General features: G+C 38.0%; 2 protein-coding genes across 6 annotated transcripts; one reads left to right on the top strand and one right to left on the bottom strand.

The window, feature by feature from the left end:
• The first annotated feature begins 675 nt into the window (after nucleotides 1–675).
• On the top strand, nucleotides 676–14322 carry LOC143860302 (monocopper oxidase-like protein SKU5). Of its 4 annotated transcripts, none has more exons than XM_077370875.1 (10): nucleotides 676–893; nucleotides 7732–7841; nucleotides 7919–8189; nucleotides 8282–8420; nucleotides 8911–9274; nucleotides 9652–10017; nucleotides 10106–10184; nucleotides 13480–13679; nucleotides 13822–13943; nucleotides 14050–14322. In XM_077370875.1, exons 1-9 carry the CDS (start codon nucleotides 762–764, stop codon nucleotides 13919–13921), a joined length of 1761 nt encoding a protein of 586 aa, XP_077226990.1. In that variant the 5' UTR covers nucleotides 676–761; the 3' UTR covers nucleotides 13922–13943; nucleotides 14050–14322. The 4 variants fall into 4 exon arrangements, with proteins under 4 accessions (XP_077226990.1, XP_077226988.1, XP_077226991.1 ...); XM_077370873.1 differs by having other exon boundaries at nucleotides 14031–14322; XM_077370876.1 differs by having other exon boundaries at nucleotides 9652–9996; nucleotides 13822–14322.
• Nucleotides 14323–14874: 552 nt separating this feature from the next.
• LOC143860303 (transmembrane protein, putative (DUF2358)) lies at nucleotides 14875–21113 on the bottom strand. 2 transcript variants are annotated; one of them, XM_077370879.1, is made up of 6 exons: nucleotides 20902–21113; nucleotides 20571–20800; nucleotides 17598–17678; nucleotides 16932–17285; nucleotides 15741–15878; nucleotides 14875–15109 (listed from the first exon to the last, which is right to left on the bottom strand). In XM_077370879.1, exons 1-5 carry the CDS (start codon nucleotides 21041–21043, stop codon nucleotides 15777–15779), a joined length of 909 nt encoding a protein of 302 aa, XP_077226994.1. In that variant the 5' UTR covers nucleotides 21044–21113; the 3' UTR covers nucleotides 14875–15109; nucleotides 15741–15776. The 2 variants fall into 2 exon arrangements, with proteins under 2 accessions (XP_077226994.1, XP_077226993.1); XM_077370878.1 differs by lacking the exon at nucleotides 14875–15109 and having other exon boundaries at nucleotides 15514–15878.
• Between the last annotated feature and the right edge of the window lie 361 nt (nucleotides 21114–21474).

The following is a 21474-nucleotide window of genomic DNA, read 5'->3' as shown; positions in this document are numbered from 1 at the left end:
CCCACTTTCCCAGTTTGCCCTTATATTGGAAAAAGAATATTTAATTCTTTTCACCCTCAAAAGTAGTTCCAAAGTTTAGTTTCTCCTTTTGAATCGGGTCTAGAGGTCTAAGGGTGTCAATTTTGGCTCGGGCTCGGAGGCTCGAATCCTTAACGAGCCGAGCCGAGCCGGCTCACCAGGCTCGTTAAGCTTAACGAGCCGAGCCTAATTTAGGCCAGGCTCGGCTCGGCTCTGCTCGTTAAGGCTTGTTAAGAATTTAATATATTTAAATATATATATTATATATTAATTTATACATTAAAAGGGTTGTCCAGGGAATGAGGGGGGGTGCAAAATATCACTTCATTTTTGGAACCCCATTTGTTACTAGGACCACCCCCCATAGTGTAAAAAAAGTAGTCAAATTACAATAGTAGTGCTGTCCGGGAAGATGAGGGGTGTGAACATAATATAACCCGAGCTCGGTAAGGCTCGTGAGCCTGGCCGAGCTAAGCCGAGCTTTTGAGCTTAACGACCCGAGCCGACCCGAGCCTGGCCAAGCCCGGCTCGGCTCGGCTCGTTTACACCCCTAGTAGGAGGTCTATTGGTGTTGGGGAGGGGGCCACAAGGAAAAGAAAAGCACAGGAGGGCCCATGGCTGTCAATACTCCACTTTTTACTACTTTCCAAAACACCTCTCTCTCAGTCTCTCTTGCACACACTCTACATAGCCATTGTTACTGTTGCTGGTGCAAAGAGGGTTGAGAAAGGAGAGATTTTCTTATGATGTTCTACCTCGTTGTGTGTCTTTTTCTGTTTTATTATTCTGATGTAGCATTAGGTGGTGACCCTTTTGCCTACTTCAAATGGGAGGTCTCCTTTATCACTGCTTCCCCTCTTGGAGTCAGCCAACAGGTATTTTTTTTAATTCAAAATTCCATTCTATGAAATCTTCTACTTTTTGTACTAGAAATGTCATTCCAGTTCAATTCAATGCTCTTCTTTTCTGGGCATACACTCCAGCCAACAGGTATCAGTTTCTTTTTTGTTGAATTTCTGTTAGAAATTAAAACGTTTCCACTTCCCATTGCACACAGACCTCTCCAGCTATGTATTAAAGTCTTGAAGTTTTTTTTTTTTTTTTTTAATGTATTGAAGTCTTGAAAGCTTATTCTCTTTGCTTCATCTCTAATTCCTTAGTGTGGGTGGGCATATATTTTCGTGCAACAAGATACAAGAAGAGGAAAGAAAACCCCTTAAACCCTTAACAAAGAAACAAAATAAAATTTAAGGTGCCACCCCGGGTTCCTAGATAAATTCTGGGTTTTTTTTTTTTAAAAAAAAAAGGACCTTTATTTTGCTCAAATTTTAATTCCATATGTTGGCAAGGCATGAAAACCCATCTTCTTATCTAAATAACCCTGTTTTTTCCTGGTCTTGATAGTCTTTTCCAGTTTTTCAGCTAGTCTTGGGTCTAGGCGTCTTCTAGAATGAGTTTTTGGTTGATTAGAGATTGCTGACAAGGATTTGAATGTAGAGCAAAGATCATTCTTTAGGTGTCATGATGTTAGGCCTAGAAAGGACTTAAGGAATATGTGACGTCTAAGAATTAGTGGTAAGTGTTAGTTGAGTAGTATGATTTGTTCAGTAAAGTAAAATTTTGGTTCAAGATTGTGGCATTGTAGGCTGCTTTCTAATTTTTCATGGGCTCCAAAGAGTTCTCACCTTCTACATATTTCTTTCAGACTGAGCAGTCCATTCCTCTTACCACTATGAAATCAACATCAAATATTTCAAATTTAATGAAAGGATTTTGGTTCATTGAATGAACAGCAGTGCATGCCGTTCATGGTTGGATATGTCAATTAGTCAAACATAATTACTCCGGATTGGAATAGCTTATTTATGCAAGCTTGCTGTCACTTTGCCATTGAATCGGCCTTGTGAACATTCGAGCTGTTTCAATTATCAATAGTGAAGTTTCCTGAACGTAGTGATGCTCAAAACCACATTTGGAATGTCAGCCATTGACTGTAGACTTTGGTACATTTAAAGGTTAGAAATCTAGTGTAGAATCCAAGCCATCCCTTGCTGCCATTAGCCCTTGACTTTTACAAACTTGGAAGTGACTTATAAATGGAATAATCTCGGGCACCCTTTTGCCACTCATTATCTTATTTCCACTTCCTCTAGCATATATTTGGTGTCGAGCATCGCTAAAGGCTTTTTCAAAAGCTCTAGAGGTCTTTGGCAAGGAGACCTGTTGTAGATTTTTCTCTTCACCTTACTGGTGGATTCGCTTTGTCGATCATCTGACTAAGTGACTCCACCACAAAAGTTGGAGGTCTCATTAAGGGTTGGAGTATCCAGGTGTTACGATCACCCACTTGTAGGATGCTGATGATACTCTTTTCTTTAGTGCTGCAAAGGAAGAGAAAATGCTGCAACTTAAAGGTTGTTTTGAGGTGTTATGTGGCTATATAAAGTTCATAAAATCATCAGATTTTAGTCTGCGGTTGGCTTCGATCCATAATTCCTATTTGAGGCTGCCTCTTGATGTTGTTTGCCGGACTAAGGGCTGCTATGAAACTTATGAGTAGCCCTCTGGACTTCCATCCATCTATCACACTATAAACTCTCCTGTTTGACTGTATGATGGTTTTCGTGCAAGTATCTGTCCTCAATCTATCATTTGATGTTGAGCCGTTACCTTCAAATTATAATCATCAGCTTAATTTATTGCTTATCTAAAATATGGCAATTGAAGTAGATAAAATGACAATATTGAGCAATAAAATATGCACACAATAATCATGTATGTTTTGTCTCTGGAACCCATATGGAATGGCCTTGCAGGTGAACCTAACACATTTCTTTTTTCTACTTGTTTCATCATGTCATGATAGATAATGGTATTGAAGCTTCACCTGTAGGTCCCTTCTCTCTCTCTGTTCTCATGTTGCTTCTTAAGACTATGAACAATGATTCATTTACCGCTGCACATATCCTAACATCTTGTCCAGCTATGTTCAACAACTCTGAATTAACCCATAAAAATGTATCCAAGGTTTCAAGTTTTGGATTCCATCATGAAGAAAATGGGAACCTGTCTGTTTCGGATGGAAATTTCAGTGGAAATCTGGTAAAATCATAGAAACGTATGGAAACCTGTGCAAATGTTGGACATTTATGATGGAATTTCTGGAAGTGCTAGAATAAGCACAAATACACTAAAAAGCCATCGCATAAACAAAAAAACTCACCCATAATGGTTTTAACAACATAAAAAATGTGTGAACTCCCCCTAGTCCTAGACTAGTTGAGCTCGATTTTGGTGGCTCTAGTTTTGGAAACCCGAATCCAACGATTATGGGGTTCGTCTGGGATATGACAAAGGCGATACGAAATGGACTTTCTCTGATCCTATTGGGATTAAAGATGCAATAGAAGCGGAAGTGGTCACTTTTCTTTATGGGATCTGATTAGTAGATCATAGGGGCCTCAAAAGCATTGTCGTGGATGAAGAGTCACTCAGTGTTATTGGGTGGCTGACTAGGGACTGCCTTTACCTGTGGAGATTTGCGAAGCTTTTTTGAAGAGATTTTGGATGAGGGATATGTTAAATAACATGTATTAGCGTAGTTTAGACATTACTTGTAGTAGTTAGGGGTATTGTAGGCATTGTACATTGTTTCCCTAGTTTGGGCCGATATATACATCATTTACATGAGGAGCTCCCTAGTGGAGACTCTCCATCTCTCCATTCCTCTTCTTCTTCCCCTCTTTTAACCCTAACTCCATTCCTAACACGGTATCAGAGCCAAAGGTCTCGAGTTCAAACCCCACAGATAGCAAAAATCCACATGCAATGGTCGGCCCAAAGTGGGACCACATGTGCCACGTGTTTGCCAAGTAGGCCACACATGCGGGGAGTGTTAAAGTATAAAAGATAAATAACGCCTTTCTCCAACAGCTTAAGCTTTTGGAGAAGTTGGTTAGTCAACAAAGGGATTGTTGTCCTCTTTGTTGTCTTAGTATTGTCTTCTTAAGGGAGTGTTGTCTTGTTTTCATGTCTCTTCGTATTGTCCGGCTTTATGCATCATCTCTTCATTTGTCTTGATATTGTCCTCCTTGTCTTGTCATCTCCTGGCTCATGTAGTTTTGCCCGAGGGGGAGTGTTGTGCTCCCTAGTCAGTTTTTGTCTTTTCGGCTTTATGCCTTATCCCCTCTTTTCCGGGCGATGGCTTCAATATCCATCATTGGCCAGCTCTCGTACAGGCGATGATCTTTTCCAGGAGATGGTGTCCCCATCGTTGGTCGGCTCCTTTTCAAGCGACGATGTTCATGCTGTCGACCTTGTCTCTAGACGATTGTTTCCCCATCGTTGGTTGGTTATCTTCTTCCTTCTTTTCCGTATGATGGCTTCCATATCCATCGTTGGTCAAACTCTCTTACAGGCGACAATCTTTCTCCGTCGACCTCTCTTTTCCGGACGATGGTTTCCCCATCGTTGGTTGGCTCTTTTTAGGCGACGACGTTCATACTGTCGACATAGTCTCTAGAAGATGGTGTTCCCATTGTTGGTTAGTTATCTTTTCCCTCCTTTCCTTCTTATCTTTAGGAGACGATGTTCATGCCGTCGACCTAATCTCTAAACGATGGTTCCCATCATTGTTCTCTCTCTATCCCTTCTTTCCAAGTGACGATTTTCCCGTCAACCTTGTCTTCGATGGTTTCCCATCGGTTGTTATCCTCTTCACTTGGCGTTGTCTGCTTTGCCGATGTTCGCTGTGTGCACCTTTGGTGTGCCCCTTTTGCTTGCTGGATCATAGTTGTTCTACCATGGTGCCTCCATTGCTCGTGATATGCGAATCTGTTTGCCGTGCTCTCATTAAGGGGGAGGCCTGCTTGATCGCTCTCGTGATGCAGATATTATGATTTATTTCCGCATTATTTAGTTTCTAGTATTTTTATTTTCATGTTATTAGTTTCTAGGACTTTATTTTCCATGTTATTTAGAATTAGGAAGTTTAGTCTTTTAAGAATTCTTATTTTAGTAGGTTTCTATCTTTTAGGTTGTTAATTGCTCTATCCCCTTTCGTCTATTTCTCTCCCCTTTCCTCAATTTCTCTTCACGATGCTGCATCAAATTTAGCCTTTCGGCTAAATTAACGCTTCTCATGGTTATCACGGTTATCCTCTAGTTCTAATCCGCCTGGATCAAATACGTAGACGAGCAACTCAAGCAATAGCAGTAGTAACACATCAAACTCTCTCATGTATAATGCGTGTGATAACCATGAGAAGCGTCGAGAAGCGTTAATTTAGGATTTATTTTCATATTATTTAGTTTCTAGTATTTTTATTTCCATGTTATTAGTTTCTAGGATTTTATTTTCCTTGTTATTTAGAATTAGGAAGTTTAGCCTTTTAGGAATTTTTATTTTAGTAGGTTTCTATCTTTTAGGTTGTTAATTGCCTATTTATAGACCTCTTTATAGCTTTATTGTGAACTTTTGATGATTATTGATATTGAATAAAGATTCTTCTCCCTCTAATTCTGTTTTTCTTCTTCTCTCTTCTGATTTCTTCTCTTCTTTCCCTAAATTCGTCTCTTCTTCAGGTTATTTTCGTCTCTTCTTCCCCAATTCTTCTAATTCTATCCCCTTTCGTTTATTTCTCTCCCCTTTCCTCTATTTCTCTCCCCTTTCCTCAATTTCTCTTCACAGGGCTGCATCATCTCGCTGTTGTGCTACTTCAGGGGGAGCTGCTCTTTTTTATGGCCATTGATCTCGAAGCTGTTTATTATGGCCGCTGCTGTCCTTTTTATTATTATGCTTTCATTATGTATTCACCACACCAGTTTGAGGAGTGTTAACCAAGCTAGATGTGTGTATGGGCTTATTGTACTTTTTTATGTATGGTCTTTTTTATTGTACTTTTTAGTTGTTGTTGTAGTTCTTTGTAGCAAGCTGGAGCTTTATAGTATATACACTCCAGCTTGAGGGGGAGTGTTAAATAACATGTATTAGGGTAGTTTAGACATTACTTGTAGTAGTTAGGGGTATTGTAGTCATTGTACATTGTTGCCTTAGTTTGGCCCGATATATACATCATTTACATGAGGAGCTCCCTAGTGGAGACTCCATCTCTCCATTCCTCTTCTTCTTCCCCTCTTCTAACCCTAACTCCACTCCTAACAGGATATAACGTTAGATTCCAGCACATGAGAAGATCTATTAATGATGAAGTTGATTTGCCTGGATAGGGAGGGTTTTAATAGACCCAATTTTTATTTTTATTTCCTTTTTCTTTGAGGGTGTTCCCTTGTATAGCCTTTGTTTTTTTTTCCATTGTTTTTTACTACCTTGGTCTCTTGGGGTTTGCCCTTTTTTTTTTTTTGAATAAATGCGGTTGCCATTAAATAAAACATCGAATACCTAGTGACATGCATTGTCACATAGGCCTGATAATTCAATACATACCACATTTTATATAGTTCATACAAATATTGGGCTCACATTTTTTGGTCCATCGGAGCAGATAAGTTGTCTGGTCCATCAACCAGAAATAGGGTGGGCCCACATTGTTTGGGTGATCCAAACCATTCATCTGATGGGCCCTGACATAGATAGGGTGTGCCCAAAAAATCATCCCCATAGATTGTCCTAACCCAATTTGTGGCGGTTAAAATGGACGGGTTTAAACCTCCACAAATCTATCCATTTTAAATCTCCACAAATCGAAGGGTTAGGATGATCCTATGGGGATGATTTTTTGGCCAGACCCTATCTATGTCAGGTTTGCATCACCCAAATAATGTGGGCCCACTCTATTTCTGGTTGACGGGCCAGATAATTTATTTGGTCCTTCAGACTAGAAACACTTTTCCCATAAATTATTTATAGACAATATATGCACCACATTTCACATGTAATTCATATAAATATAATTATGTACACACTGATATAGTATACCGCCAATACGCTTATAATTTGGTTTTGGTATGATTTCGGTTTCTGTATGTGTTTCAATAGGGATGGAAACAAAAACATTTTGGCCGTTTTGTGTCAGTTTCAGTGAGAATATAAAACCATAAATGTACCCCTGAAATATCATTGGGTGGTTTACATCTATCTGCTTATTCCCTCCCTATCTTTCAAATCTCAGGGGAAGCTGCTAAAGTCTTAGAGAATCTGAATGTTGAGATTCATTAGTTACACGTGTTGGGACTTCATTATTATTTTGGTATTCGTCAAGACATGGCCATGAGAAGACTCAAAATGTGCCCTATGGATCCATATTGACATTTTTCCATCATGAGATTTTTCCACTGTTGATTCTTCTACTGCCACGTATCATTGGTGCATACAAGACCCCTGGGCAAGTCTGAAACAATTTCTTAATATGTTGTGCTTTCTGTCTTCAATACCTTTTTAGAGAGAGTCAAGAGGTTGAGCCATACCATGTAGGAATAGTTAGAAAGAACTACCTGATACTAAAAATGCTAGAGCATTTTTATCTTAGCAAATTATAACTTATGTTTCATATTATTTTAAGGATCCTTCTACTTTTGTGGATTGTTTTTTTTTTAAAGATGTCCTATTGTGGATTGTTGCTTAGCAATATTCATTTGCAGGTGAACTTTTTGCCATAAAATTATATGATACTGATCAACATTTTTTTGAAATCATATATAATGTTGATCAAGATATACTTCTATAATATTGATCAATATTATTCGTAATTGCAGGTGATTTCAATTAATAGGCAGTTTCCTGGACCAATTGTCAATGTGACCACAAACTGGAATGTCGTTGTAAATGTCCAGAACAATTTGGATGAGCCATTACTTATCACATGGTATATGCATCTCATACTTGCATAATTTATTTATTTTACTTGGATGGCATCTGCCAATGATGATGAAAATGATGCAGGAATGGTATACAACAGCGGAGGAACTCTTGGCAGGATGGCGTTTCTGGAACAAATTGTCCCATTCCTTCTGGGTGGAATTGGACATACAAATTTCAAGTTAAAGATCAAATAGGGAGTTTCTTTTATTTCCCTTCTATCAATTTCCAGAAAGCTGCAGGTGGGTACGGAGGAATCATTATAAATAACAGGGACGTGATTCCGGTGCCCTTTGGGACACCGGATGGAGACATTACACTCTTAATAAGCGACTGGTATACCAAGGGTTATAAGGTCAGACTAATTTCTTTCTGCGTAGTTATTTTGGTTAAATAATGTGGAATTTCTTAGGCACTTCAGAATATTCTAACTCAACAGAATCACAGGACATGAGAAATGATCTTCAAGAAGGCAATGATCTTGGCATTCCTGATGGGGTTCTCTTTAATGGATTAGGCCCCTACCGATACAATGATTCACTTGTTCCTGCTGGTATTTCGTATGAGACCATTAGTGTTGAACCAGGTATGTATCCTGTGCTTATGGTACACATATGATTCTTTGTTATAGTGTACTGCAATTCTTTTGAGACTTAAAAATTTAATATCCTATCTGTAAGGCGCTGTTCTTCTTTCCTGTGGTAAATTGTGTCTACCAAATATGTGGATGACTGACAATGCTTTAAATGTCGGTTTGACGGTTTCAGCCACCGTAGAAACCGAAATTTCAGCTGAAATCATGTAAAATTTGGTAAAAAATTTGGTACTTTTTAAAATTTCTGCCGAAATTTCGGCGGAAATCTTAAAATTTTGGTGGAAATTTTGTAAATTCTGATGAAATTTTGCCAAAATCCTGTAAAAAATCTATTCAATGTACTTTCGGTTTCAGTCCAAACTGAAACTGAAATATTTCGGTCGAAATTTCAGATTTTGTCCGAAATTTATTGATTGAATGTCTTAAGATTGTTGGTGTTATGTTTCTTTTAACGCTCACTTGATCAATTTTCTTAAAACAGGAAAAACATACCGTTTTCGAGTGCACAATGTGGGCATCTCGACCAGCCTGAATTTCAGAATCCAAAATCATAACCTACTTCTCGTAGAGACAGAAGGATCCTACACAGTTCAACAGAACTATACAAACATGGATATCCATGTAGGTCAATCATACTCATTCTTGGTCACAATGGATCAAATTGCTAGCAGTGATTACTATGTGGTGGCGAGTGCCCGGTTTTTCAATTCAACTGACTGGGCCCGAGTCACAGGTGTTGCGATCTTGCACTACTCCAATTCCCAGGGTCCCGCTTCAGGTCCACTTCCAGACCCTCCAAACGAGTATGACACGTACTTTTCAATGAACCAAGCACGGTCCATCAGGTAGCCAGGCAATATGCATATCACACTCGCACACACACATATATTCATAGACACATGATGCCCTACATGTGTTTGTGTGAAGCTTATATATCCATCCTTCCATTGGTTTGTCTGATGGCATCTAAGGTCTAAAATTTCGGTTTCCGAAATTTGGTAAAAAAAGCAAATTTCATTATTGTGCCAAAATTTTGGCCAAAAAGTAAATTTCAGAAAAAAAATTACGTTTTTGAAATTTTGGCCTAAATTTCGGATTTTGATAGTTTCGATGTCGGTCGATTTCGGCCTAAATTTAAAACCATGATGGCATTTGTAGCGTTTCCCAAAATGTTGTGCTTGCCTGTAATCCCATTCTTGTGTCATGGTGATCTAATCTTCAGATGGAATGTCTCTGCTGGTGCCGCGCGTCCCAATCCGCAGGGATCTTTTAGATATGGTCAGATCACTGTCACCGACGTGTATGTGCTTCTTAACAGACCAGCCGAGCTTATCAACGGAAAATTGCGTACCACCCTGAATGGGATTTCATACTTTGCTCCTTCAACACCTCCGAAATTGGCCCAGCAATACAACGTGCCAGGAGTTTTCAAACTTGATTTTCCGAACAGACTAATGAACAGACCTGCAAAGATTGATACATCTCTCATCAATGGTACTTATAGAGGTTTTATGGAAATTATATTCCAGAATAATGATTCTATTGTTCAAAGCTACCACATGAATGGGTATGCGTTCTTCGTTGTGGGGTATGTTCTACATAGGAGCATTCTAGTTTATGCATTATGACTCTGTGTAAGTGGAGTCTGAATGGTATTCATTATATTTGTCTTGTAGCATGGATTACGGAGTATGGACTGAAAATAGTCGAGGCACTTATAATAAGTGGGATGGAGTTGCTCGCTGCACTACACAGGTATGCATGCCTTAAAACTGTATGCCCTAGCTCTTGATTATGTTGAAGATTGAAAAGTATTTTATGTTTTTCTTAGGGTTACTGACTGTACTTCTAACCTTTTTGACTTTAGTCTTGTAAGAAGGGGCATCAACTGTATGCCCTAGCTTTTGGTCATGTTGATGGTTTTTGTTTTTCTGAGGATTATAATTGCATTTTTAAGCTTTATAACTTCAGTTATGTAAGAAGGGGCATGCCAGTCCTTATGTATTGAGGATTAATAATGACTCTCTCTCTCTCTCTCTCTCTCTCTCTCACACACACACACACACACACTCCATATTTTCTTCTTTTTTCCCTCTTCTTGATATAGACCTTTAGATCCAGGGTCCTCCCCTTCTTTTAGTCTCTAGGATCAAGCATTAGATCCATTCTCTATTCATCAAGAAAATTTCATCATAAGTATTGCTTGAAGGGAAAGAGCTCTTGATGATGTCATCAGCGTGCAGGTGATGTCATCATCTGTACTTGCTCAAGCAGAGTGAAATGGGTGCCTTCCAAAGAAAGGTCCACATGTATGTATTATTACTTTTGTATTTCGTTTTTACGCTATTGGATGGATGTTTGAAGGTGGTGATAGGACCATCGTAGGGCTTGTATTCTAATTTGAAGTATCCTTTAAGTGCCTTTTAAGTCCCTTAAGCTATAGGAGGGGTACCCCAGGCTTTTCCACCGATATCATTTGGTTTCTTTAAGTTGTAGGTGTTTAAGATGAGATGCATAAGTGATATGGGCATTTAAGTCATTTTTAATTAATCACTTAAGTTGTTATGTGACCACAAGGGCCTACATTGCAGCATAAGGGAGTCTTTATATTTGTGCGACTTGAAGTGGGTTGATTTCCATGATGAGTAGGAGTCCTAGTGAATCCGAAGAGTCCTAGTTTACTTGTAGTTCATGTTTTTTTGAAGATGGTAGCCAATTATATTGAAAGAGGAGACCGTGATGGTCAAAATACAAGAGGAGGAGGAAAATACAGCATCACTCCAAAACTACTAATATAAGTGATCACGATGGGAGAGAGTCAAAGATGGCTAGAGATTGCTTCGACACTCCCTCTCTTGCTAAACCATCTGCTATCTGATTAGCCGAGCGCCGAACATGATGGAAAACAACCTCTAGGGACCTCACCCAGTCATACATTTCATCAAACCACCTATCAGGCGGTTTTTGAGGACCTTTGTGCCATTGAATGACATTCAATGAATCTCAATTTTGACAACCTCTAGGGACCTTTGAGCCTCTAGAGAGCGTCCATGTTATAGTTTTATTACAATGAGGAATTAATAGTTATAACTTATAAGTATAATAGAAGTCCTAATGAGATTAGGAGTTGTTTTACAACAAGGATAAGATTTTTTTTTTCTCAATTTTCGTTTGACTTGCATAACATATAAATATGAAAGGCCTATTGGTGGACAATTGCTCTTATCAAGGCAGCTCTTTCCAATCTTCCCACTTTATGTTGATATTTAAAATCCTGATTGCGGTTGATAAGAAGATTGAAATGCTCCATGGAGATTTTCATTGGGAAAGGTAAAGTGAAGTGGGACGGTGTTTGTAGGCTCAAAATGTAAAGAGTTGATATAAAAAGTTTTTTATTTTTCGAAAAAAAAAGTGTTGGGGATTGCCGTGATATATATGAGAAACAACCCTTCTTGGGAAGTGGTTGTGGAGATTGGGAGAGGAATGGCATGCTCTTTGGCGAACTATTTTTATGGGAAAGTACGGGGAGGGATGAGGTGGGTGGTGGGAAAATAGATAGGTAAAGGGATTTAGGACATGGCGGTCGTTTGTAGTGTTAGAGAGGAGATTCTCTCTATAAGGTGGTGATGAGATAGCAATTAGGTTTTGGCAAGACCTTTGGAGGGGTCTTATTCCTTTATTTTTTTTTGAAATGGGGTGTTATTCCTTTATTCCACGCTTACTTAGTCTATATAGAATTATTTGTGAGAAGCGTATTATATTATTAATATATTTGATTCTTACAAGAGAGCAGGAGGTGTGGTACTGTGGGTTTGGCCTTTTGTCATGACCTAAGGAGTATGAGTGGTTACTTTGAGGATGTGTTTCTATCGAAGAGTTTTATTGATTGGAGAATTCGGAGCATGAGCCCAAATGGCCCCTTTTTGATCAAATCTTAAGTTATTTTGTTAAGTAGGGTGACCACCCTCGATGTTTTTGGGCCTTGTGTGGAAAGCTCATTCCCCCGGGATTCAATGATTTGGGTGGATGTTTACTCTCCAAAGGATCAATACTATTGACATGTTTAAGAGGAAGAACTGCCATTTGGCCAACCATCGCATTTGTTGCAAAAAGACCAAAGAACCATGCATCCACCTTCTTACTCATTGCATGCTAGCTAGAGCCATATGTAGTGGTATGCATGAGTGGTTTAAGATTGAATGCTGCTTCCTATCATTCCATCGCCTTCTTGAAGAATGGTGCAACCGATTTATTGATGCAAAGGGTCTTATCCTATCGAGTATGCTTCCTTTTGCTATAGCTTGAGTATTGTGGAATGAGAAGGTTTATAGATCTTATGAAAACCTAGAAAGACCAACTGCAAAGCTTATATGGGAGGTGAAGAGTCTCAGAGTAATTTAGGCCTTGGTGATGGAATAATTCAAGGATTAATCTTTGTATGAGCTCTTTAGAAAATGGGATGTGATTATTGTGTAAAAAGCAAAAAGAGAAAAGAAAGTGGAAGCCCTTGCTTTTCTTCAGGGGGCTTTGTATCTTTAGTGAGAAGACTTTTCGTTTAAGAGTAAAGGACGATTCGTCAAATGTGATTTCATTGGCAAGTAAGCAGTGCGCCCTTCATCAGCCAGATTTGAGGCCTTTGTATGGAAAAGGGTTTTATTTTTTGCTTCTTTTCTAGATCAGGTAATGATGTTTGCTCGATAAAAGCAGAGCCCATATGAATATTCATTTTATAGGGTGATCTCTCTGTCACCACTAGTCTTCTTCACTGATCCTATATAAAAAAAAGGGCGGCCCAGTGCACGAGGCTCCCGCCATTGCGGGGTCTGGGGAGGGCTAGATGTACACAGCCTTACCCCTGCTTTGCAGAGAGGCTGTTTCCGTGACTCGAACCCGTGACTACCAGGTCACAATGGAACAACCTTACCGTTACTTCAAGGCTCGCCATCTGATTCTATACAATAGTAATATTTTACTTATTTTCAGGAAAAAATGTTTTCTGTGATACGTCATAACAATGTTCTGCTCATATTTATTAATTCCCTAATTGCAGGTGTTCCCAGGAGCCTGGACAGCTATCCTAGTTTCCCTTGACAATGCGGGCATATGGAACCTGCGATCAGAGAATCTGAAATCATGGTATCTAGGGCAGGAAACATATGTTAGTGTGGTGAATCCAGAGATCAACGACAATACTGGGCTTTCATTACCTGATAATGTCCTCTTTTGTGGTGCACTCTCAACCTTACAGAAGTAAGATCAAATATATCTTTGATATACTTATGATTGTTTCATTTATGTCCTGATTTGCAACAAAATGCGAATTGAGCTTTAAAAATGGACTTGCTTCACACAACTCTTACATGACTTACCTTTGATATTGCTTCATTTGCAGACACCAGTCAGTAAGATTTTCTGAAGCACCATCGATTGCTAGTGCTGGTAGACCAATTTTGGTTGCAGTTCTCCTTACTTGGATCAGTCTTTTACCGTGATGTATATATCCTTTGTTCATGGGTGGGTGCAAAGGGTCAGTAATTGGTATTGCCTAGTGTGTGCATGTGTTGCTATCATATTCTCGCAAATATTTCAAATGTGTTACAGAATATGCATGCCTTTGCAGTGCGAGGAAGTTGACAAATTCATCTTCCTTTCATTTTCAAAGAGAGTTCCAAAAGAGTTGCAGGCCAACTGGGTGGAGAAATTCATTCTTTCAGAAATAGGGAGGATTTAACAAACTGCAATCATCCTGCACTCTGGACGTACCTCTGGTTTTCAAATGTTCCTCTTTCTTGAAAGAGTTGCTTTAGTATATGTAAGGCTCTCCTGTATCAGAGACTAAGAGACCATTTGGGTGTGCACACCCAAATTGCAATAAATACTTCTCTCCATTATATCCCAACAGGTTATCCGAAGGCACAATTAAGCAATGCTTCCTATGTAATCAATTTAATGGGGTCCTTGAGCCAATCACCTGTATGGTTCTCAATGAACCCGGATGGATCCAAAGGATCCGAATGCAAATAGACAGGAGGGCCCTTCATGAGAGGTAGTTTTGTAACATTTAAAAACCATACAGTATTTCTTTTTCTTTCTTTTTTTTTTTGTTTCATTACCCAAGTTCAGAAAGTGGGATCCGAAAAGCACTCCAGAAAGGATCTAAACGGATCATGGTCAAGACAAAATGGATCCAATCCGAAGTGGATCTATTGACACCTCTAATCATCGGTTTGGGTGGTGATCCAAGTTTATCTCACGTAAGTATACATATCTAGATGAGCTATTCAAATACCCATTCTATTAAAGGTAACTGATATTCCCATCCCCACTGTTTTAGCATCTTCCTGTACCTCACATACATTTACCCCTCTTTGGCACATTAGCTCACTTCGGAATAGGCTGCCAATAGAGAAATTCTAAAATATAGAATGGAAGAAACCAAAACAAGGGTGCATAATATTATCTCCCTAGTTAAAGTGGAAGCAATGTTTTGTGCTTTAGTTTCCTGCTTCAAAGAGACTTTAGCTTCCTAAAGTTGGCCGCTCTGAAGTAATCACTACCTAAAAATAATGAGGAATGACATTCGCCAGACCTGTTTCTCTAAATCTCCACTCTCAAACAACGAAAATTCCCACTTTGAGCTCTGCTGTTTCACTCGCTCCGAAAGTTGAGAATAAGAATGGCTGAAACATTCAGTTCAAAAAAATAAAATAAAAATAAAAAATGGTTGAATCATAGTTAGCAAAACGCATTCGGTCGGAAAAAAAAATGGTTGAAGATAGTTAGCAAAACGTGATACGGCAACAAAAAAAAAAAAACAAAAGAAGCCCCGGGGGCGAGAGAATAAAATTGGAAAGTTGAACAAAAAACATATTTAAAACGTGTTTTAAACTTTATCCTTAAAAAAAAATGGAGTGTTTTTTTTCTGTCGTAAAAGTTTTAAACGAAGTATTAAACAGCAAACCTACAAAACACGATTTAAAAACAAAGTTTTCGTAAATGTGGGTTGAAGACAAGTCCTTAGTAGGTTAAGGAAAATTTCGTTTATAAGGTATCTGATAATTAAAAGAAACTTAACATTTATAAGGTTTTAAATAGCTGCACGGCTGCCAAAATTTTCCCATTTGACTAGTATGTATAACATAATATAAAGGGAAATTTACATTTATAAAGTTCTAAATAACATCAGGTGAGCACCCAAATTTTCACATTGTATATAGAATAAATCATTTGAAGCTACTCTTTAGGGCGAATATAATACAATCCTATTGGTACATAAGTTATGGTATATACAGAATCAATAATAATACTTACAGAAGAAAGGCCTAGCTGGAAAATTTGATTTTACTTTCATAGCGTTGTCTTCAAGAACTGTACAACAAAGTAAAGCAATGCCACGAAGAGCGCAATCTGGTATGCATCCCTCTGGAAGCTGTCATCCCTTTCAAAGAACTGGAATCAAAGCAAGCACAATATGTCAAGGGCAGTTATGGACTCAAATTTACGTTTAATTTTGAGTCCAATAATCAGTTTTCGTCTCACGACCGGTTCTCAAAATCCAAAACAAACAGGGCCTTAGGATTGATTGTAAGAGTGCATAATGAGCAAACATATGATTAACCGGGGATTTCAATATTGATAACAAAGACCTGCTTATGCAATAAAAATAGGGAAATGATATCAGCACAACCATGTTTCGATAATTGCACTAACTCATCTGTCTTTTATTATTTAAAGAGCAGTCAAAAGGTTATTACAGTTCCCACCGAAATGCACAGTGAAACCAAAATCGCAAAAATATTAGTGGTATACTATACATGTTACATAATTATATTTATACAAATTGCATGTGAAAACTGAAATGTGGCGCACACACACACACAAATAATGTGGAATGTACTTAATTATCAGGCAACGCATTTCTCTGTATGGTTAATTTGCTGTAATAGAAGGTTTAGTCCTCTAGTATTAGTATTCTTTAAATGTTTCCTCTAGTATTAGTATTCTTTATGTTATTTGTTTCTTTATACAAACCTAAAATATCTAGATTTGATTCATTATTTATATAAATTGGTTTCTTATTCTCAAATTTTTAGTTCTTCATTGTTCTTTTCTAGTACACAAACAATGCTTGGGCAACTCAACATGTAGCTCAATTAACATTTTTGCTTTAACAAAAATAAGACATCAAGTTGAAGTCACATAATGTGTTTAAATAGCTTGATTTGCGATGTGTTTTCGGCTTAGACACACAATTGCGTAAACTGAATGCAATGTTAGTGCCCCCGTACACCAGTTATGCCATTAGATACAGTTCATCATGTATAAATGATTGAACGTTGGGGTTTCAAACATGTGAGGATTCACAGAAGGTTAGATTGCATTTGTATATTAGCTGGAATCGCATGACAACCAATGAGAAAGGATTAGAAAGAGAAGTATTTTATAGATTACTCATAATTTCAAAGCAATATAACAGAACAACATATGCAAGTTTAAGAATACCTTAGTGGGATCACCAGAAGGGTCAGGATATATCTCTGGGTTCTCTTTTACCATTGAAAAACGACTCATCTTGTCCTTCACACTATCGGTTATATCTTTTCCAGACTCAATTGTAGCAAACAGCCAGCGAGACGTCCAAAAATATGCCTGGGCAGTGGTCGATGATGCAGACAAATCCCATAACTCCTCATGCTCAATAACTTGGCCACTTATTTCGTTCAATGTGAACCGAGAATTCACTTTAATTATCAAGTCTCCTCCTATACTAGCGAGTACAACAGATTTTGGCTTCCCTTTGATCGTCCATGTGATGCTCAAAACACTAGTTGACAACATCATCATCTCCTGCACTGTCTGAGAGAAGAGCATGGATTTTCAATTAGCATTGCCAAGTATGGCTGCCTCTTCAGGAGATTTTAAATAAATTGAAAAACAAAAGATGAAATTTACAATGGAACGAACCAAGAAAACTAAATTGAATTTCGCAAACAAATCATTTATTGACAAAACAATACAATATTGAAAACCAGAGTTATGACCTGGTTTTCACTAGATTTGTTATGGTCCTTGACATTATCACTAGAACGGCCTGGATTCAATAATTGAGGAATATAAAGCAAATAACCCATTCATGTACAAAATTAAAATACGATCCATTATTCTCACCACTGAAGGTTTATCCAAAGCATCAGTGGACCATAAAGGTCTTTTGTACTTCTCACGGCCAGTAAAACTTCGAAGTGGATCCTGCAGTTCAAATACCAAGAATATTGTATAAAAAATATTTAGGTTGGGAAACATATGAAGAAGTTCTCAGTGGAAGTCAATAACCATGACAAACTAATGACCATCAGCAATTAATGTACATCTTTACAGTAACAAAATTATTCTTATTTTTGCACTACTTTACCAATCTAGAATAGACATCGGGACTTGGTATTAATTAGTAGTATCCTTGGAAAGAATTCGGCAGGATCCAAACTTTTTTTTTTGAAAGATGACAATTTCATTGATACTATGAAAATTACATTGGGGACCAGAGATCCCAACTAGCATTACATAGAATCAATTAAAGCTGGCTAGGATTATACTCCTAGGCCAGTACAAAACCAAGATGCTACTCAGGGACAACCATCTGTGTAAGACCTACACTTCCATACGCTCCCATCCTGGTGAAAAGTTGCACTTCCTTTCAAATTCTTTACCTACTACCTTTTATTTCTTGAGGACCCACCCGCCTATTGCTCAGGGAGGAGGCAAGGCTTTCATCAAAACAGACTAGGCAGGTTCCAAACTTTAACATTGGCTTTCAGAAGATAAGAAAATAACCACAAATTTGGCAATAAAGTTAATTTTATATCACGAGTTAACAAATAATTTGCATTAACTCACAATATCCTAATCACAAGAGCAACACAAAGTAGTATACTGAATCAATATCACATAAAAAAAGAGAGCATATGAAGACAGATATTTCTAGCGTACGGTTGAAAGTCAATTCAATTCCAAATAACCTTACAGTTCTTGTGACCTTAGAAAATTTCTTCAATATTTATAGGGATTTGCTAGGGATCATCGCATAAGGCATTTTGCGGACCGGCTGTTGCATGAGAGAGCAGCCGCAATTAAATGAATAATACAAAAAGTGAGCCTATGTGGCCGCACTCATGCAACAGCCGGTCCGCAAAATGCCTTATGCGATGGTCCCTAGCAAATCCCATATTTATATATTAGCTATTATATTGTAATGCTCTCTAAGCTACCAAAGTATGATCGGGCATAGACAACCCCATAGTTATATATTAGCTATTCTGTTGTAATGATCTCTAAGCTACCAAAGTATGATCGGGCATAGACAACTGACACAGTTATATTGAAGAAAAGCAAAAACAAGAAAATTACAATTGGGGCATAGATTGCCCCATAGCTATAGCAGAACTATCTACACCCTCCTTAGTCAAATAATCCAACAAATCACTGGCTTTTCCAAAGATATAACAGAATGACATATTAAGAAACCGAGAAATGTCTAATAACACATTGGCCCATTGCGAAGGTCTCCAAGGACCCAGACTTTTACTGAACACCTGAGCAACCTTCCACCCATAAATCCCCAGTTAACATATTGACAAATAAATGATTTCCCATCAGCAGAGCATAAATGGGAATTTATATAAAACTAAAATTCAGCTCTGAATCTTACAATGAAGCTGAATTGCGTCCATTTTAGAACTTCACATCAGAACGGATAAGGCTTTAAGAACAAGCAGCTTCTAACACTCTTCTTGAACCACTCCTACATAAAAAATAAAGGAGAGCATATGTAGACAGATGTTTCTAGACTAGGGTCTTAATCCAACTCCTAATAACCTTCTTGTTCTTGAGAAATGAGTGCTTATAGACTTTACCAGTTAGCATCCAGTTTTTTTTTTTTCAGTGGAGAAGGCATTCAGATGGGTTTCAATGGTGCAATTTGGACCCTGAGCCCAATGGTTGATTCTTAATTTGATTCCTTACCACTCATTAAGCGTCCATAGCAACTTCCCTCTCTGTCAGGTCTTGGGGTCTTGAACCCTCTCTCTAGGAGCTCTGGATTTCATGTCTTGCTAAAAATTGTCACATATAGCAAGTACTGAATTCGTTCAAATCCGTTATTGCCCTGACATAATGCTCATTTTTTCTTATGAACTTCAAGAAACTTTTGTTTACAAATTTACCCATTTCCTTCGTGTCAGGCATGTGTATCAACTCTTTCTTAGCTCATTAAATAGTTCCATAAATATTCTTTTGTTAATTCTCTTTTCCTCTCTGGCTAGTGGATCATATGATGGCAACCAATATGGCCCATGTCCCGGAAAGTTTTTATGGAGAGAACTCTTTTCTGCAGTTTTATGGTTTAACATGAGCAGAATGCTTCCTCTCGGGTGTTTTGAAGGGATGAGAAAGGTGGAATAATTCTAGAGGTATAAAAAAAAAAAAAAAAAAACTTGATTCCAACCATGCCTAACTGGAATCACACAAATTAAACAGACACTGAAATGGGTTGGCATCAACAGCTGCTCACCCCATATTATTAGATAGAAAAAATGTTAAGGTGCACGCTCCTAAGGACGGTTGAAATTGAATTTTGACATAAACAAGAAGATAACATAAGAAGGGCCGGATTGAGGATGTCATGTAGAATGATTATCGCAATGAGATTATGGCATATGTTACCATCAAGACATACTATGAAAAGAGGAGAAATAAGTGCTTAATTAGCATACAAGAGTTGGAAAGGAGGAGAATTCAAAATTTCAGTAGTTTTTTTTTGAGGATTCACGAACTTGTAATCGTTAAAAAGATTAAAAAATTCTTAGTTTAAGGACAGATTACACAACATTCCTATTTTAACAATTACTAGATGGTTATAGCAGTGTTTTCTTAGGTTTTAAAATTTCAGCAAGATGATATTATGTAGGAAAAGGATTTGAAATTGTAATACTAGTCTAGGGTTTCCTTTACCCATCATATTTCTAGAAATTTTTTGTAGTTAGTAAAATTGGTGAGGTGATATGCTTCTACTTCTCAATTTCTGAACTTCTTGTAGCTTGTACAATAACCAACATTACTAATCAAAGTTTAAAACACATTTAATACCTTGTATTTGACAGAGACAGAGAAGGTTCCTAAGGCACGATTTCCTTGTCGCAGTTCTACAATATCGCGTGCTACTTGTCTTGCTGTAGCTTCCACAGAGGGACTACTAATGCATTCAAAGTCATTGCAGAGTTCACCAAAGTCCATACCATCAACAATTTTGTCCGCATCAGAGCTTTCAATTGTAGGATCAGGATGAGACATGTCAGTGCCTTTTGATTCATTCACTACTGCCAAAAATCACATATGAAGAAACCAATTCTCAATTCTCAATTCTCAATTCTCAATTCTCAATTCATTTGATATAAGAAACAGAGGAAGAGATGAAAACCTTTTAGTAGAAAGGAATTGTGACGATGAAATGGTGGAGAAGTAGAACTGGAGAAACGAGTGAGATGATAACTGTTGAGTGGCCTTCCGAACATGGCGCTCCTACAAACCACGGCGGATGACGTGGAAGCGATTGCACTCATCTCTGACTCACAGCCGGAACGCCCCTCTAGGAGGGAGGGGTTTACTCTTTTTTTAGTTTGAATTGAATGTACAGTAGAGTGTGGCCCACATGGGTTCGGTCCCATGGACATCTAATCCTTCAGATAAAAGGCCTTATAAAAAATCAACGGTTTAGATTTCTTTTCAGAACTTTATTGATGGATTGATGGATCGTGGGGCTAGGATCATTCGGTAATGGTGGGGCCTGCACATGTGAGGCTCAAAATTTTAGTTGTTTGTAAAGATTTGATTTGGATAAGGTTGTGACTGATAGAGAACACACGTTTTAGGGAGGGTAGTTTTTTGTTATTATTTTGGAAAATACTTCTTAGCTAGTGTTTTGGTTTTGGTTAGAAAAATTTTGATGTCTATAATTCACAAAAATTCATGGATTGTGAGCCCCAAGATGATG

The sequence above is a fragment of the Tasmannia lanceolata genome, unplaced genomic scaffold (genome assembly GCF_043159265.1).
Source record: "Tasmannia lanceolata isolate RefF3 unplaced genomic scaffold, GAP_Taslan_0.1 ptg000037l, whole genome shotgun sequence".
NCBI lineage: Eukaryota > Viridiplantae > Streptophyta > Magnoliopsida > Canellales > Winteraceae > Tasmannia > Tasmannia lanceolata.
Note: the sequence above shows the minus strand (reverse complement) of the source record. Positions and strands in the feature narration are given on the sequence as shown.

Coding starts and splice junctions, on each gene's coding strand:
- LOC143860302 (XM_077370875.1), top strand. CDS start 762: ATGATGTTCTACCTCGTTGTGTGTCTTTTTCTGTTTTATTATTCTGAT. Junction 7,842..7,918: donor GAGCCATTACTTATCACATG/GTATATGCATCT, acceptor AAAATGATGCAG/GAATGGTATACAACAGCGGA. Junction 9,275..9,651: donor AACCAAGCACGGTCCATCAG/GTAGCCAGGCAA, acceptor TCTAATCTTCAG/ATGGAATGTCTCTGCTGGTG.
- LOC143860303 (XM_077370879.1), bottom strand. CDS start 21,043: ATGAGTGCAATCGCTTCCACGTCATCCGCCGTGGTTTGTAGGAGCGCC. Junction 20,801..20,901: donor CAATTCCTTTCTACTAAAAG/GTTTTCATCTCT, acceptor GATTTTTGGCAG/TAGTGAATGAATCAAAAGGC. Junction 17,679..20,570: donor CTGTCTCTGTCAAATACAAG/GTATTAAATGTG, acceptor TTTGAACTGCAG/GATCCACTTCGAAGTTTTAC.